Source organism: Pecten maximus, chromosome 14 (assembly GCF_902652985.1).
Source record: "Pecten maximus chromosome 14, xPecMax1.1, whole genome shotgun sequence".
Classification (NCBI taxonomy): Eukaryota; Metazoa; Mollusca; class Bivalvia; order Pectinida; family Pectinidae; genus Pecten; species Pecten maximus.
Window position 1 is genome coordinate 18647405 of NC_047028.1, and position 14925 is coordinate 18662329.

Here is a 14925-nt window from a genome sequence, read left to right on the forward strand (position 1 = left end):
TGCAGACTGATTCCTTCATTGGTTGTAAGTTAATTATCTATTTACTGGTTTATCGTCTACAAGGCTCAGCCTGTTATTTGGGATGAATCTAACATTTAAATACTTCATACAGAAGAGTTTTCATGACCCTGTGTTCCAGGTCTAGAGTTTCCGAAACCTTTAATTTTGAAGACGGATCGTGATTAGAACTCCAACGAGAAATGGCGCTTGATAGCCCCCTTCTGGGGCCTCTGTATTGTCTTGAGGAACCCATAATGCAAACACGTTAAAATTAAACGACATTGATGGGGGTTACATTGACTGGAGCACACAGTAATTGTTCAGCTACGTCTACTAGGGCTGCAAGCCATAAACGGCGACTCCTCTTAATACCACTCACACCTCATTAACTTCTCCACCATCAACATGTCTCGAAAATTTAAATTTTTCACCAAAAAAACAGCGAGTTCAATTATTATGATACCTTGTAAAATTGTTAAATTAAATAAATTTGCATGCTGCACAGACAAAAAGTTTTAAAAACTAACCAGGTTCCTTCCTTCCCATAAACAGTTCTAATGGAATTTCTATTTTCGCTCGGCATCTTGTTTTTGAACATTTATTCATCGTGTAGTACACAGGCTGACTGGATTAGTGAAACTGTCGTTCCAGATATTGAATTTCAAGATATGTGTTTATCGATCGATATCTGAAGTAAAGTCGATTCCGGGAAAATAAAAATCCAAATGAATTTGATTTCGATAAAATGGTGCCACGCCGTAAGTGGAAATGTGACACTGCTATCAGTACTTTAATTGGTGTCTAATTAAAAAGTAGCAAGATGCATATATACACGTTACAAAACCTTACCTTTTGTATAGTTACTTATATATTGTACATGTATTAAAAAACTTTCTAATAAGCACAATCATCTATACGATTGATATGAAGCAATAATATGTTTTATCAGAGTCGACGTGCTAAGCGTTTGACTTACAATGTCTGTATGTAAAATAGGTTAGAATGCGAAAAAATGACGTCATAATGTTGTCATACTATCTTGAATGTATCAAATGAGTCTGGAAATGATTACAGACCGGAACCCAAAATGCAAATATTAATTGGAATTGCCAGTTTAACGTTTTTCCTCCCGTCAAAGGTCAATGATGACCTTTTATGGCTTGCCTCACGGTTTATATAACCGATGTTACAAAACTGTGTTAGAACTTTAACTGAAATAAAAACACAAAAAACAATAGTATTATAATTGTATTTATTGACGCGAAGATTATGTTACGTCACCAGCTTAAGACTATGGAATTCATTGGCGAAAAATGACGTTAGGTCGATACCAATCATCCTATCTATTTTATTGACGTTTTGAACCTATGACGTCACACCTATACCAAATAATCTTTCTATTTTAATTGACGTTTTGAACCTATGACGTCACATCAATACCAAACAATCTTTCTATTCTATTGACGTTTTGAACCTATGACGTCACAACAATACAAATATTCCTACCTATTTTATTGACATTTTTAACCTATGACGTCACGGTCATCATATTATCCTGTTTTACATAACGGAATATATGACGTCATAAGTTCACTAACATCTCAATTTATTGGCATGGAAGCCTATTTGGTTACCAACTAACAATCAGTATAGGAATGTGATGCAGCGAATGATACCGGATTAATTCCACCAACAAATTGGATTACGTAAATGGATTCATGAACAACACTTGTATTCGCCCAGACAGCAAATATCTTGAATATCGATTAATCAACTATTAATTAAATAGGCACTAACTAGACACAAATGTTTCGGATGAGTCACTGTTTAATCGTGTGAAAAGGCTTCAATTTGGAAATGAGATCTCAGTTTTTTTTTGACAACATGCACCACATCGATATTGATATTGTTTTTAACAGTATGCTAGGAACGCTATGGCAGCAGGCCAAGTAATAGAAAATAGCATGTATATACCATACATGGATTCCCTTAGAGGTATGCCGACATCTTCTATAGCACTATATTACACTGTAGCACTTTCATAGCCTTGCCCAAGTCCAATATTGTTAAGCCTCGACTGAAGTTTAAGCACTAGAATATTTGAACACAAGAGACTTGTAGGCCCCTTTCAAAATGACTTACAAGACTGGTCTCTGAAACGGAAATCGTGCCATACCAGACGGCTACAAACATTCATATATAAGACAAGTCCTTGATACCTGCCACACCAGACAAACATTCATATATAACACAAGTCCTTGATAAATCAGGGTCCAATCTTGATGCACTGTACAATGTATTCAAATTTTCTCTGTATAGAACTTAGAAAGTTATATGTGTTGGGAACAAAATCTTGGGTTAAGTTCTTTATTCTAATAGGACAACAAAATCTATTTCTCTACAGTCTTACCAAAAACTATTCTGATGTAAAAATAACATTCTTCATATATCTTAAATATTAAATACCTAATTTCGTATTACAAGATGTACTTGTTTTTACCCCGTGTGAGGGTAAGAATTGAGAAAATACACTAATGAATCATTTTTATATACAAAGTTCTGTGTTCGAATATATCTGTGGACATGAATGTGAAATACATGTGGGGCTACATCACTAACCTTTATTATAGCACAGGGGCATGAGAGTCAATATTAGAACTAAGTTTGAAACCATTGCTTAGATAAGTTAAAATTGTCCTGGTTAAGTTTATCCCTTGATGTTTTAGATGTTTAGACAGATTAAAAATATAGTAGTCACCAATGAATGTATAGCTGTCCATTAAAATCATCCTTTTATTGTTTCTGGTGTTCCTGAGATCGAGATATGGCCTAAAAATATACAACCTATATCTGCTTCTCGTGTCCCTATGATCAGGATAGATCCGAAACATGTCCCCATGTCTGCCTCTCATGCCCCTGTGTATATGTTTGAGTTCAATAATAATAACCCACTGTTGGCTGATCAACACTTGTTGATGCATCAAAGTTTTGGTTGTCACATGCTAAACATCACAACACTCTTTAATATATACCAAGTATGTACTAAGTTAATGCCTCATTTTATCAAATATCTACACAGAGACATTTTTTCTGGAGACAGATTTAAAATACGATTTGATAGCTTCTGAGTTCCCTTTTTCCTTTTGTATAAACTGATAAAATAAATGACATTTTGTATTTTAAAACATAAAATATTGATTGCATTGAGCATATACTATATGCATCTTCTTTTTAATTAAAAGTTGGTCTCTCTACTGATTGGTCTTATAAGATTAAATTATAATTTGATTCTGCTTCAGAACAAATATTTTAAAATCTTTGAAAATGTATAATATACTGTATTCTGTGCAGATGGGCCAAAGTCATACACTTATGTCATGTTTTTGAGCTGTTTAATTTGTCTGGTTAATACTGTCCAGCTTCTCTTGTTACTGTTGTCATTTTGCAATATAAGTTAGTAGACAATGTCAATCTGGGTAAAATATTAATGGTCAGTGATTTATTTACATACAATTAGGGTACTGAATTTTAGATATGTTGGTCAATTAAGTAATGGTCATCACGTCTAGTTTTGATGATGGATTTGACATTTATAATAGATACACAGTATATTAAGGAAAATGAGTTGTTCTATCTGCAGTTTTACATAACCCTTCATCACACAAAACCTATTTACCAGTACATAATTAGTAGTATGGCTGCATGATCCTTTTATAAAGAGACATATAGACTTAAGGGTATATGTTACTTTTCTGTGACATGACGAATTAGGGGTATATGTTACTTTTCTGGGACATGAAGAATTAAGGGTATATGCTACTTTACTCTGACATGAAGAATTAAGGGTATATGTTACCTTTCTGTGACATGAAGAATTAAGGGTATATGCTACTTTACTCTGACATGAAGAATTAAGGGTATATGTTACCTTACTCTGACATGAAGACTTAAGGGTATATGCTACCTTTCTATGACATGAAGACTTAAGGGTATATGTTACCTTTCTGTGACATGAAGAATTAAGGGTATATGCTACCTTTCTGTGACATGACGACTTACGGGTATATATTATCTTTCTGTGACATGAAGACTTAAGGGTATATGCTACCTTACTGTGACATGAAGACTTAAGGGTTTATGCTACCTTTCTATGACATGAAGACTTAGACAATATTATTATATGACAATGAAACTTAAGGCTGTATGCTACATTATACAGTATATGTGACTTAAAGCTCTTTTTGAAGTAGAGTTCTACAACATTTAGATACTAATTATACAACACCATCATTTAATGCTTTAATATTTATTATGATAATTAATTTATCAATTTTATAAAATAACAATGAATAATTTCATTGTTGTCAGTAAAATTTGTTTGAAAGCATGTTATTAAATCTTTTTACTTTGTTTCCCAAGTTTTCAAGGGAGATAACACTAATTTAAATGCCAGCTTTTAGGTAAAGTGGTAGCATCCTTAAGAATAATGATTAACACACAAATTATACTCACAATTATCATACACCATTCTACTTACTCATCGCATGCCATGTCCAATTTTCAAAATTGATTTTCTGATATAAATATTGCACGAAAACGATGATTAGTTTACAAATTTATATCACTGCTAAATCTATGATAAATATATCTTGAATTCTGCAATAACAATGGGACCCTTACAATTATGGTATATCATGTTAAGTTGAAATACAGATGTTTTACCTAATTTTGGTAACATAAAAGTTCACCATGGTTGCATAATTCTGAAACACATCTGTAATATCATTTTTGGCCCCCATCGGCTGACAATCTGTCACTATACCTTACTGACGAAGTGAAACAAAGGGAAATAACTCTGACAGATCAGAATGCTGTTAAATTGGATTCATAAACTATTCTTACTTAATTGAGTTTATATTTTCGAAAAAGAAACAGACATATGGTAACTTAGTGACACAACAAAGGTTTTACTTCAAACAGTCTCACTTATAACCCTTACTTTTCATAGGCCTGTAAGCTCATAAGTCCAATAGAAATCCTAATGGTACATTGTATACTGAAATACAAGATTAACAGTCTGGTTTTTATGAGAAGTCAAAACGGTAGATGAGGCCATGTTTTGTTTTTTTTACAGAATTCATCTTTATTATCTTGACTGACTCTGAATACAGTTAATTTTCTGGTGTGTAAAGCTAATGAGTGAACAATATGCATCTGTACCTGTACTGTCAATTAAATTCTCTGAAGATATTACCAATTAATACACATCCATTTGATTCTTACATATCATTAACCAAGTGTTTCAATAGATATTGTTACATCATAAAAAAAATAATAATAATAAAACCTTTTATCAATACTGTATATGCATTATAATTAATTACCTTTGCAGACCTTAGGGGAGGCATGCATGTTTGTAAGGAAGAAATCTCGAGTACCCAGAACCTTATCACATCTTATCACTGGAAACACCAGATACCAGCTGCATGTCATTATTGTGTTTGTAAGGTTTTTTCCTGTTTCATTTCTTTCAAGCTTAGATATTTATCTTTCACTTACAGAGGAAACGTTTTGAAAAATCAAGATTTAATTCATACTTCATAAGAAAACTAAAGTATTTTGCTTAACAATTATATTGAAGTTTATTACAGAAAAAAGTCTTATATGTATAATTATTTTAAAATACATCACAAAACCATTATGATTTGTTCACAGGAAGGCTTCAAATTTCAAACCTGACTTTACTGACCACAAATTACAGTGAAACCTGACTTTACTGACCACTGAGTTTAATGACATCTTGTAACATCCAACCATATCCACCAGAATGGTGACATGCCCCACTGTTTTTACCGACACACTCTCATATCCGACACACTGACTCGGTCCCATACAGTGTCAGTAAAGTCAGGCTTCACCGTGCCTTATTTAATAATAATTCAAATTCTATTTGGTGACTTTTGCAGTATGGCATCTATAAATTATTTTCCAATTCATCTACATGTATATATTAACAAAATATATCCAACATCAAGAACAGGTTGCCTCCCTTTCTATATGGGCTTCTTGTGGACTACTACCACTATTTAAGCTTTCATATGACTTAGTATCACTGTCAACTTGATTAACAACAAGGTCATTGGAATGTTTGAATGCAGAGGTCTTAAATGACCTGAAGTTATCAGAAGAATCCGAGTCAGTGGAACTATCCCTTGGTAATACAGATGATGTTTGACCAACGCTTTCAGGGAATCCTGATATACCAACTGAATTGACCTGCGTTAAAAGTTCTGAATCACATTTGTCATTGGAGTATGTACTAGAACACGGTAGGACGTCTGTTTGATGTTCATTGCTCATTTCCGATGCATTACTCCCAGAGGAGTTATCCCCCTTGTCTTGAGAATTAACATCCTTCTTCATGTCTATTTTATCACAAACATCACCTGCAGAATTTGCAGGTTCGTCATCAAGTTGGTTTAAAGTTCCTGTATTATGCAGAGTGATGTCCCCTCCTACACCAACTCTCAAATTAGCACTGTCAATATGTAGCACTTGTTTCCCCTTTTTTGGTCCCTGATTACTGAAAGATAAATCTTCTACACCACTCGTAACAGAGTTATCTCCCTTTATTTGACTCGCATTTGGTTCGCCTGATATTGCACTATCAACCTCTTCTCTTTCCCTTCCATCTTCAGTTACGAGGTCACGAGATATAACACTATCTTCATTTATCATTTCAAAACGTCCAAAATCTTCATTAATCACATTTATATCATTGAACATGTCCAGTTGTTCAGATACAGGATTTGATATTTTAAAGAAATGGTCTTCTGACGGTCTGAAAATCTCTTCTACCTCTTCGTCTCGAAGTTTCTCTGACCTGGTACCAATGGTTTCTGAAGAATCTATCTGTGAACTGCTTTGACATTCATCTCCAGGGGAATGATTGTTCCTATTATCTCTAGATGTCACATCAAGAGTAGCCATGTCGGTACTATCAGGTAGACTAAATCTCCCTCCCGATGCTAGAGAGCTTTGTGTGTCTGTGCGATCAAAATCATACACACTCCGATCCTTTCCCTCACTTCCTGTTCCAATCCTACGAATTCCAGGTGTATCTCTACAAATAAGGATACAACAATATCTCCATAAAGGAATGAAAATTAAAGCATTGTATAACTTTTACATATATTAATATGAACGAGGCCTTAAGGATGATTGTGACCTGGAGACTTAAGGATGAACGCTACCTTACTGTGACATGAAGACTTAGGGTTGTATGCTACCTTACTGCGACATGGAGACTTAAGGATGTAAGCTACCTTACTGTGACATGGAGACTTAAGGATGAACGCTACCTTACTGTGACATGGAGACTTCAAGATGTATGCTACCTTAATGTGACATGGAGACTTCAGGACGTATGATAAATTTCTGTGACATGGAGACTTATAAGGATGTATGCTACCTTAATGAGATATGGGAATTTAAGAATGTATGCTACCATACTGTGACATGGAGACTTCAGGATGTATGATAAATTTCTGTGACATGGAGACTTAAGGATGTATGCTACCTTACTGAGATATGGGAATTTAAGAATGTATGCTACCATACTGTGACGTGGAAACATGGGACTTTGTAAAAAGGGTTGAAGGTACTTAATAAATGACAGGAGTGGATATATCTGGATGTAAACAGATAGAAAATACAAGTATATTTATAATCAAATATACAAAATACCAGGTAAAAGTTGATGAAAACAGCTCAGTTTAGTTACATGTAGATACTCACAATCTAACACCTAACCGCAGTTCCAGGAGGGATTTGATGTTGTTGAGAGTTTGTCGTAGATCAGTGGTTCCTAAACCACAGTAATATCGTAACTGAAAGAATATAAAGATTAAAGATTTAGAAAATGAAATCAGAAGCTAAAACTTTTGAAGGATGGTTATAGCCAAAAGTATGAGACTTATGGTATTGTATATAAAAATACAATAGCCTACAAATCTCTTCTTGTTTCCAATTGATCATAGTTACTCTTTGTGGGAGATGAAGCATCATTATTGCGTAATCTCCCATAAGGGGTATACCAATGGAAACAATTAACGTCTTTGAGATTTGATCACTAGCTTATACAAATTACAACCAATAAGCACGATTGTTTTAATTCATGGTCAAACTCATTAAAATAATTCCTTAAAACCTGCCTAGTTGTGTGTCAGGTCTATCAGTTGGTTAACACAAAGGAAACGTAAAACCTTCAAATTATAAAACAGAAATGGCAAAGAAGAATATCATACCTGGCTTATGTTTTTATTCAAAAGGAAAACTCCGTAATTAAATTGAAACTTTTCTTTTCCTTTTGAAAATAATGGAAATCTGAAAGCATAAAATACATGATTTCATGCAGGAAAGTCAAAAATACCTGAAATTATTCATCTAAGTTTGAAACAGTCTGGTTTTAATTAGTTTAGATTTTTTCATATCACAGGTGTAAGTTACCTATTAAAGGTAAAAATTAAGTGCTGTTGTTTATGGTCCATTTAAAAGATACACATCATGTCTAAATAATGAAGCATATTGACACATCAAGATTTTATGCTGTCAAAAACTTTAGACCACAGTTAAATAGTGTAATGATTACAGATTGATTATATTTATTAGAGAGGAACTCTTTTGAAAAAGAGGTAAATAATGGTAAGGTAGCATGTAGCCTTAAACACATACTCCCGATCCTTTTCCGATAACTTTGTGTGAATGTGGTCACGGATGAGCGATCTTGAACCGTTGTGAATCATGGGATACCTCAATGGAATGTCAAGAATGTCGGACAACATCATGACCATGTGACATACATAACCAAGGGAAACCGATACCATCATATCTTCTTGACCTTGATGGGAAGGAGGAAATGAAGATGTTATTCACAAGTTTTAATGTAAAATCTCGAAAAACAACAAACATAAAACAAACATCCTTAACACTCCAGGGGGTACTTTCACTTTCGCTTTCTGCACCCCTAGAAATGTCATGGCTAAATCTGAAAAATTAGACTAGCTTTTTGAATGATGTCAGGATAAAACCCTGACCAGTCATGATCACTCAACTGATGTATTTCTTTTGAAGATTACAGAGACTGACATATAAGTTCTAAGTCAGTTAATTAAACAGTATGGTGACCCCAAAATTTTTTTGGTATACATCAAAGGTTGTTTTTATCCCCAGGATGGCCTTTAATTTTACTTTGTTATATCCCAAGGGTGCAGATCTAGAGAACATAAATAGATAAATTTTTATCTGATTCGGGGTTCATGAGATATCTTTACACAATTTTAAAACAGATGGACGGATGGTCTAAGTGATTACTATATATTCCCTTTTATAAAGTGGTAAGTATAATAAACTACAGCAGCATTGACTTGTGTGGGACATGACAGCCAGCATTATAATGCTGAAGTTAAGAAGCTTTTCTAGTTGATAAAAAGACTAAACACAGTGATGTAAATTGGAAATTACTGGGGAATCTTCCAAACAACTATGTTTATAAAGAGTCAAATAAATCACAAAGAAATTTTAATTCTTAACTTAACAATATTTGTCTGCCTAGAAAATAATACTCACTTTGAAACTCCTCAGAGTTTGGTAACTTGACACCACAAACGCACAGATCACATTTTTGCTCAGATTTTTTGCTCTGAAAAAAAGTTGAAAATGAAAATAACCTTTATTTAATGAGGTTTACAAGATAAACAAACAACATCAGCTATGAAGAGTTTTTAGTATAGTGCCCCACAGGGAACAAATGTTGTATTGCCTGTTGTAGGAAAACCCACAGGGGAAAACCAATGTGGCATTGGTGGGAAACAATTATAAACTCAACAGATATCCCCTGCAGCTGCTGCATCTGAAACCCATGTTTTAGGGAAGGGTGGCCTGAAGCTCAAGCTTGACTGCACTCATCACATTAGGATTCTATTGTCACTTCATTAGTGATCATGGCTATTAATGCACCCACATTTACCAATTGAACTTATCATTTTCAGTAATGTATCCAAAGGGAAGTAACTCTAATAAACACAATTATTTTTCCTTAAATGTATTTACTGAAATAGGAAATTTTTTAAATTAGAAATAATCAAATGTCCTATCAAAGGAAAAATTTGTTACAAATATGCATTTAAGAATGCTTTTCCCTGCAGATTTTTGCTATCAACAGATTTTGCTATCAAATCTTCCAAAAATCACTTTACCTCAAAAAGTTGTTTTTTTAAAAAAAAAAAAATTCCATGTTTGAAATATGTTTATATATATTTTTTTTTCGTTTAAAAAGTGACCTACATGTTCATATGACTAACATCTATTTTTTCTGTTCAGACAAAGTATGAAATATGTAGGACATGAAACCAAGTAGAGAGGAAATACTACAGAAATCTCCCACATACAACTTCTAAAGACCAAGGGGAATCTACAATGTAGAATCTTGGAAATATCCCTTCATACTTTTTGGGATATTGTGGTTACCCATGGCCAGACTCTGTAGGGAGAAACAACAGACCATAGGCAAAAGGTCAGTTTTACAGCCCACCATCCAATGATGAAACACAAAACATTTTGAGACCCGAGATATAACAGTTTACCTCCGTAATCGGGTAGACATTTGTAGCTAGCTCTCCAGTTAGCTGTTTCCGTCTGATCCACAGCTGGGCATTCTCTTTGATCAAACTCTCCCTGAAGTCAAGAATTCATCAGGAATGATAAGCTAGGATAGTTTTATAGGGTACAGCCTATTACAACAGTAATTAATTTTTAAAATATATATTTTTTTTAATTTTAAATAAAATCAATGATTATTATAAGATTAGGAAAGAGGAAATTCTAACTTAAAATGTTCAGTCCTGTTTTTGAAAGAGAAAAAGTTAAAATTGTATAAATTGAAATTCAGTTTAAAATGAAATTACCTTAACTAGGGTACAGATGTTTTTAAACTCTCCATTTTTTATATTTTCTTTCTTTCATTTTAGCAGTTTAGCAGTGTGTTTCTATATTAAAGAAAATTTTAAAATTTGTTTCATAAATTTCACAAGGCTTGAGCTATAAAACTATGGACAAGGTTGACGTTATTGATACAGCTGTGGTAGGGGACAGACAACCCTCAACATACCTGGTCTGATTATTGCGCTTTTTCCTATCTGTAAGATGTGTTCGCTCCTTCTCCAGAAGGGTAAACTTTTCATCCAACTGATTTTCCTAAATAAAGTCAAAACAAGAATGCATTACTGTTTTTCTTAAAACAAATATACACTTAACATTAAATGAAAAGTCTATTACCATAATGTATTTAAAATGATAATTAATCAATAAGTTTTTATATACCGCTATATCACAGCAATGAAGCCATCTCATAGGAGTTTAAAAATTATGACCCGGTACATATGTTTAACAAGAGGCCCAATGGGCCTGTATCGCTCACCTGGCTCTACTGCAACTTTGAAGTTGATTGAGGTCATTTCTACAGATATTATGCTGATTACCTCTTTATTCAAATATCATAGTAAGCTAGGTTTATTCATATTAATAAATTTTCTAGTCCTTCATTCCAGCATTCTATTGGCCTAATATCAGGTGTCAGAGACTCTTGGCTATCGCAAAATTAGTGTTTACAGATTTAAGCCGATTTCACCCCCGTGACCTTGAATGTAGGTCAAGGTCATTCATTTGAACAAACTTGGTAGCCCTTCACCCCAGCATGCTAAAAACCTAATATCAAGTCCCTGGGCCTCTTGGTTATTAAGAAGAAGTCATTTGAAGATTATAGCCTATTTGACCAATGTGACCTTTAGTGAAGGTCAATGTCATTTATTTGAACAAACTTTGTAGCCCTTCACCCCAGCATGCCACAGGCCCAATATCAAGTCCCTGGGCCTCTTGGTTATTGAGAAGAAGTCGTTTGAAGATTATAGCATATTTGACCCATGTGACTTTGAATGAAGGTCGAGGTCATTCATTTGAACAAACTTGGTAGCCCTTCACCCCAGCATGCTACAGGCCCAATATGAAGTTCCTGGGCCTCTTGGTTATTGAGAAGAAGTTGTTTAAATGAAAAAGTTGACACCGGACAGACAGGCGGACGATGGACGCCGCACCACAGCATAAGCTCACTTGCCCTTCGGGCAGGTGAGCTAACAACCAGCCAACACCTTTCTCAACTTTCTAGGGAGTATACAGCCGCAGCCGTCAACTTATATTTCTTGTACTGCTCTACCATATACTAATTTACAGCTGAGTCGACTGGAGTCGAGAAGAGTATCTACTTCAATACAACACAGAGCTCGACTAGAGTCCAGTATAGTACCGGTATCTACTTTAAAGAAGTGACCCTTTAGTTACATAGCCCAGCAACCTACCACTAGACCACCGTGTCTCAATAGAAATTGATACATTATATTTGTTGATAATTTTGATGTTAAGAATATTTTTGCTGAAAAAATATTTACTTCATCACATAGCCTCAATGGATATTTTTCAAGGGTAATGAATCTTTCTATCGACCTCCTGCTACCGGTTGTCTGGTATCTGTGTTTGATAAGTTAATACTAGTAACAATATGATACACCTATAGGCCATTTTCGTTTATCAGTTGGACAAGCGTTGTTTGTTTATGAAAGAAGGACAGACCTTTTGATTTTGTGATGTTTTCCGATGAGCTTTGCCAAAGACTTTCAAGGTCTATATTAACATCTGCAGATTCATCAAGATATATGTCTGAAATATCATTTGAAAAACAGACGAACTAGTTTGTCTGCATAAAAGAACAGGCCCCAGAAAACTTGATGTACAAGATGTCTGGTATCTGTGTTTGATTTATATTCATTACAAGTAACATGATCAATACATGTAGAAAATTTACATACTAGCTGTCTGGTACTTTTGCTTGACTTTGTCACAATCCTCATGGTCAGCTTGTAGGCGTGTCGTCTGCCAGGTCAGCTCACTGCGGAGTTGTCTCACCTTGAGTAGTGTGGCTTCTCTCTCGCACAACTATAAAGCAAATGTATAATGAATCAGTTTCATTTAAGGATTCTCAAACATTTTAGTAACTGTCGCCTATTCACATGTGTACAAAGTATAGTGTTTTGAATACATTTATAAATAAATATGTATTATATGATTATAATACCCCACCCCTTCTACCCTTCCCTCGTAGAATTTAATAATTTCCTGTACAAAATTTTACTTATTCAATACAAATTTTAATTTATTCAGTACAAAATTTATTGTTTTCCAGTACAAAATCAACAAGGATGGATAGTATTGCAACAGCAATACAAAGTCCCCTGCCTGACCCAGAAGTGCAACTATTTATTTCCCATCTTTTTAACTACGTGTTATACTGATCACGTATACCAAGTTTCATTAAAATCGGAGTAGTACTTTAGGAGGAGTTGTCCGGACAAGCCTCAACCAATGAGAAGCCAGCAGCCATTTTGAAAAATGAATTTTTGAAAAAAAAAATGTGGGATGCACAACTACATGTTATACTGATCATGTATACCAAGTTTTGTTAAAATTGGAGTAGTACTTTAGGAGGAGTTGTCCAGACAAGCCTCAACCAATGAGAAGCCGGCAGCCATTTTGAAAATTGGTTTTTGGAAAAAAAAAGTGGGATGCACAACTACATGTTATACTGATAATGTATACCAAGTTTCATTACAATCGGAGTAGTACTTGAGGAGGAGTTGTCCGGACAAGTCTCAACCAATGAGAAGTCGGCGGCCATTTTGAAAATTGGTTTTTCGAAAAACAAAATGTGGGATGCACAACTACATGTTATACTGATCATGTATACCAAGTTTTGTTAAAATCGGAGTAGTGCTTTAGAAGGAGTTGTCCGGACAAGCCTCAACCAATGAGAAGCCGTCAGCCATTTTGAAAATTGGTTTTTGGAAAAAAAAAAAAGTGGGATGCACAACTACATGTTATACTGATCATGTATACCAAGTTTCATTAAAATCGGAGTAGTACTTTAGAAGGAGTTGTCCGGACAACTATTGCGTGACAGACAGACAGACGGACAGACGGATGGACAGACAGACAGACAGACAGACGGACGGACAGACGGACGGAGGGTAAACCTATAGTCCCCCCGTTTTTCAAACAGCAGGGGACTAAAAATTATGTATTCTCAAAACAACAGCATGTTTCCTTCTTTCAATCTGTAAACTAGAACGACTGCATTGTGACACTTAGATGTTTGGAAATCTGTAATAAAATTCTACATTTTTTTCAACAAAATATCCAAAAAAATGTTCCAAAATGAGTAAAATACAGGAAAATTTGAAAATATGTTTTAGAAATAACATATAATTCTTCAAGGAATTTTTTTTAAGTGTCCTTTAACATAGTAATTACCAGAACGGAAGAAAATTCAGGTAAGCTTAAAAAGACACATGGTATACCTTCTGAGACTTTTCCTGTGAGGATAACAAGCGATCTTCTATGGATCTGTGGACTCGACTGACTGACACCTGGGTCTGTTTTATGGCACGCAACACTGTGTAGATTCTATCAGAATGGAATGGACAATATAGCATATGAATAAGTACACATGTTCCTCAAATAATCACTTTCCCTTCGAACCTGTTTTCAGTCCCGATTATCTGACTAACCGTTCCGAATCTATTATGTAATTTATCCATCAACATGCCCATACATGGTAATAAGGCCACTCTTTCATTTTTTTTATTTCGAAAATTTCTAACAATGCAACATGAACACCCTCTACATTAAGTCAGAACATACAAGATGCCCCCCCCCCCCCCCCCCCCCCCCCCCCCCCCCCCCCCCCCCCCCCTGAGCTCATTGTATGATAATAATGATGGTAGTAAAGTCAGAATGTATCTTCCCCACCCCCATAACCAT

The 14925-nt window shown here is 34.7% G+C and overlaps 1 protein-coding gene across 1 annotated transcript; it reads right to left on the bottom strand.

Annotated features, from left to right (window-relative positions):
- Positions 1-1235: 1235 nt before the first annotated feature.
- Positions 1236-14597, bottom strand: LOC117341787. The gene is made up of 9 exons (XM_033903649.1): positions 14463-14597; positions 12918-13044; positions 11168-11252; positions 10644-10734; positions 9628-9700; positions 8734-8899; positions 8307-8385; positions 7798-7889; positions 1236-7123 (listed from the first exon to the last, which is right to left on the bottom strand). Exons 1-9 carry the CDS (start codon positions 14595-14597, stop codon positions 6031-6033), a joined length of 1941 nt encoding a protein of 646 aa, XP_033759540.1. The 3' UTR covers positions 1236-6030.
- Between the last annotated feature and the right edge of the window lie 328 nt (positions 14598-14925).

Bases quoted from the DNA above. Each gene is read 5' to 3' on its own strand.
- LOC117341787 (XM_033903649.1), bottom strand. From the start codon at position 14,597: ATGCTATATTGTCCATTCCATTCTGATAGAATCTACACAGTGTTGCGT. The intron at 8,900-9,627 runs GTGAGTATTATT...CTTCCCATCAAG, and splicing joins AAACTCTGAGGAGTTTCAAA to GTCAAGAAGATATGATGGTA. The intron at 7,890-8,306 runs GTATGATATTCT...ATATTCTTTCAG, and splicing joins TGAATAAAAACATAAGCCAG to TTACGATATTACTGTGGTTT.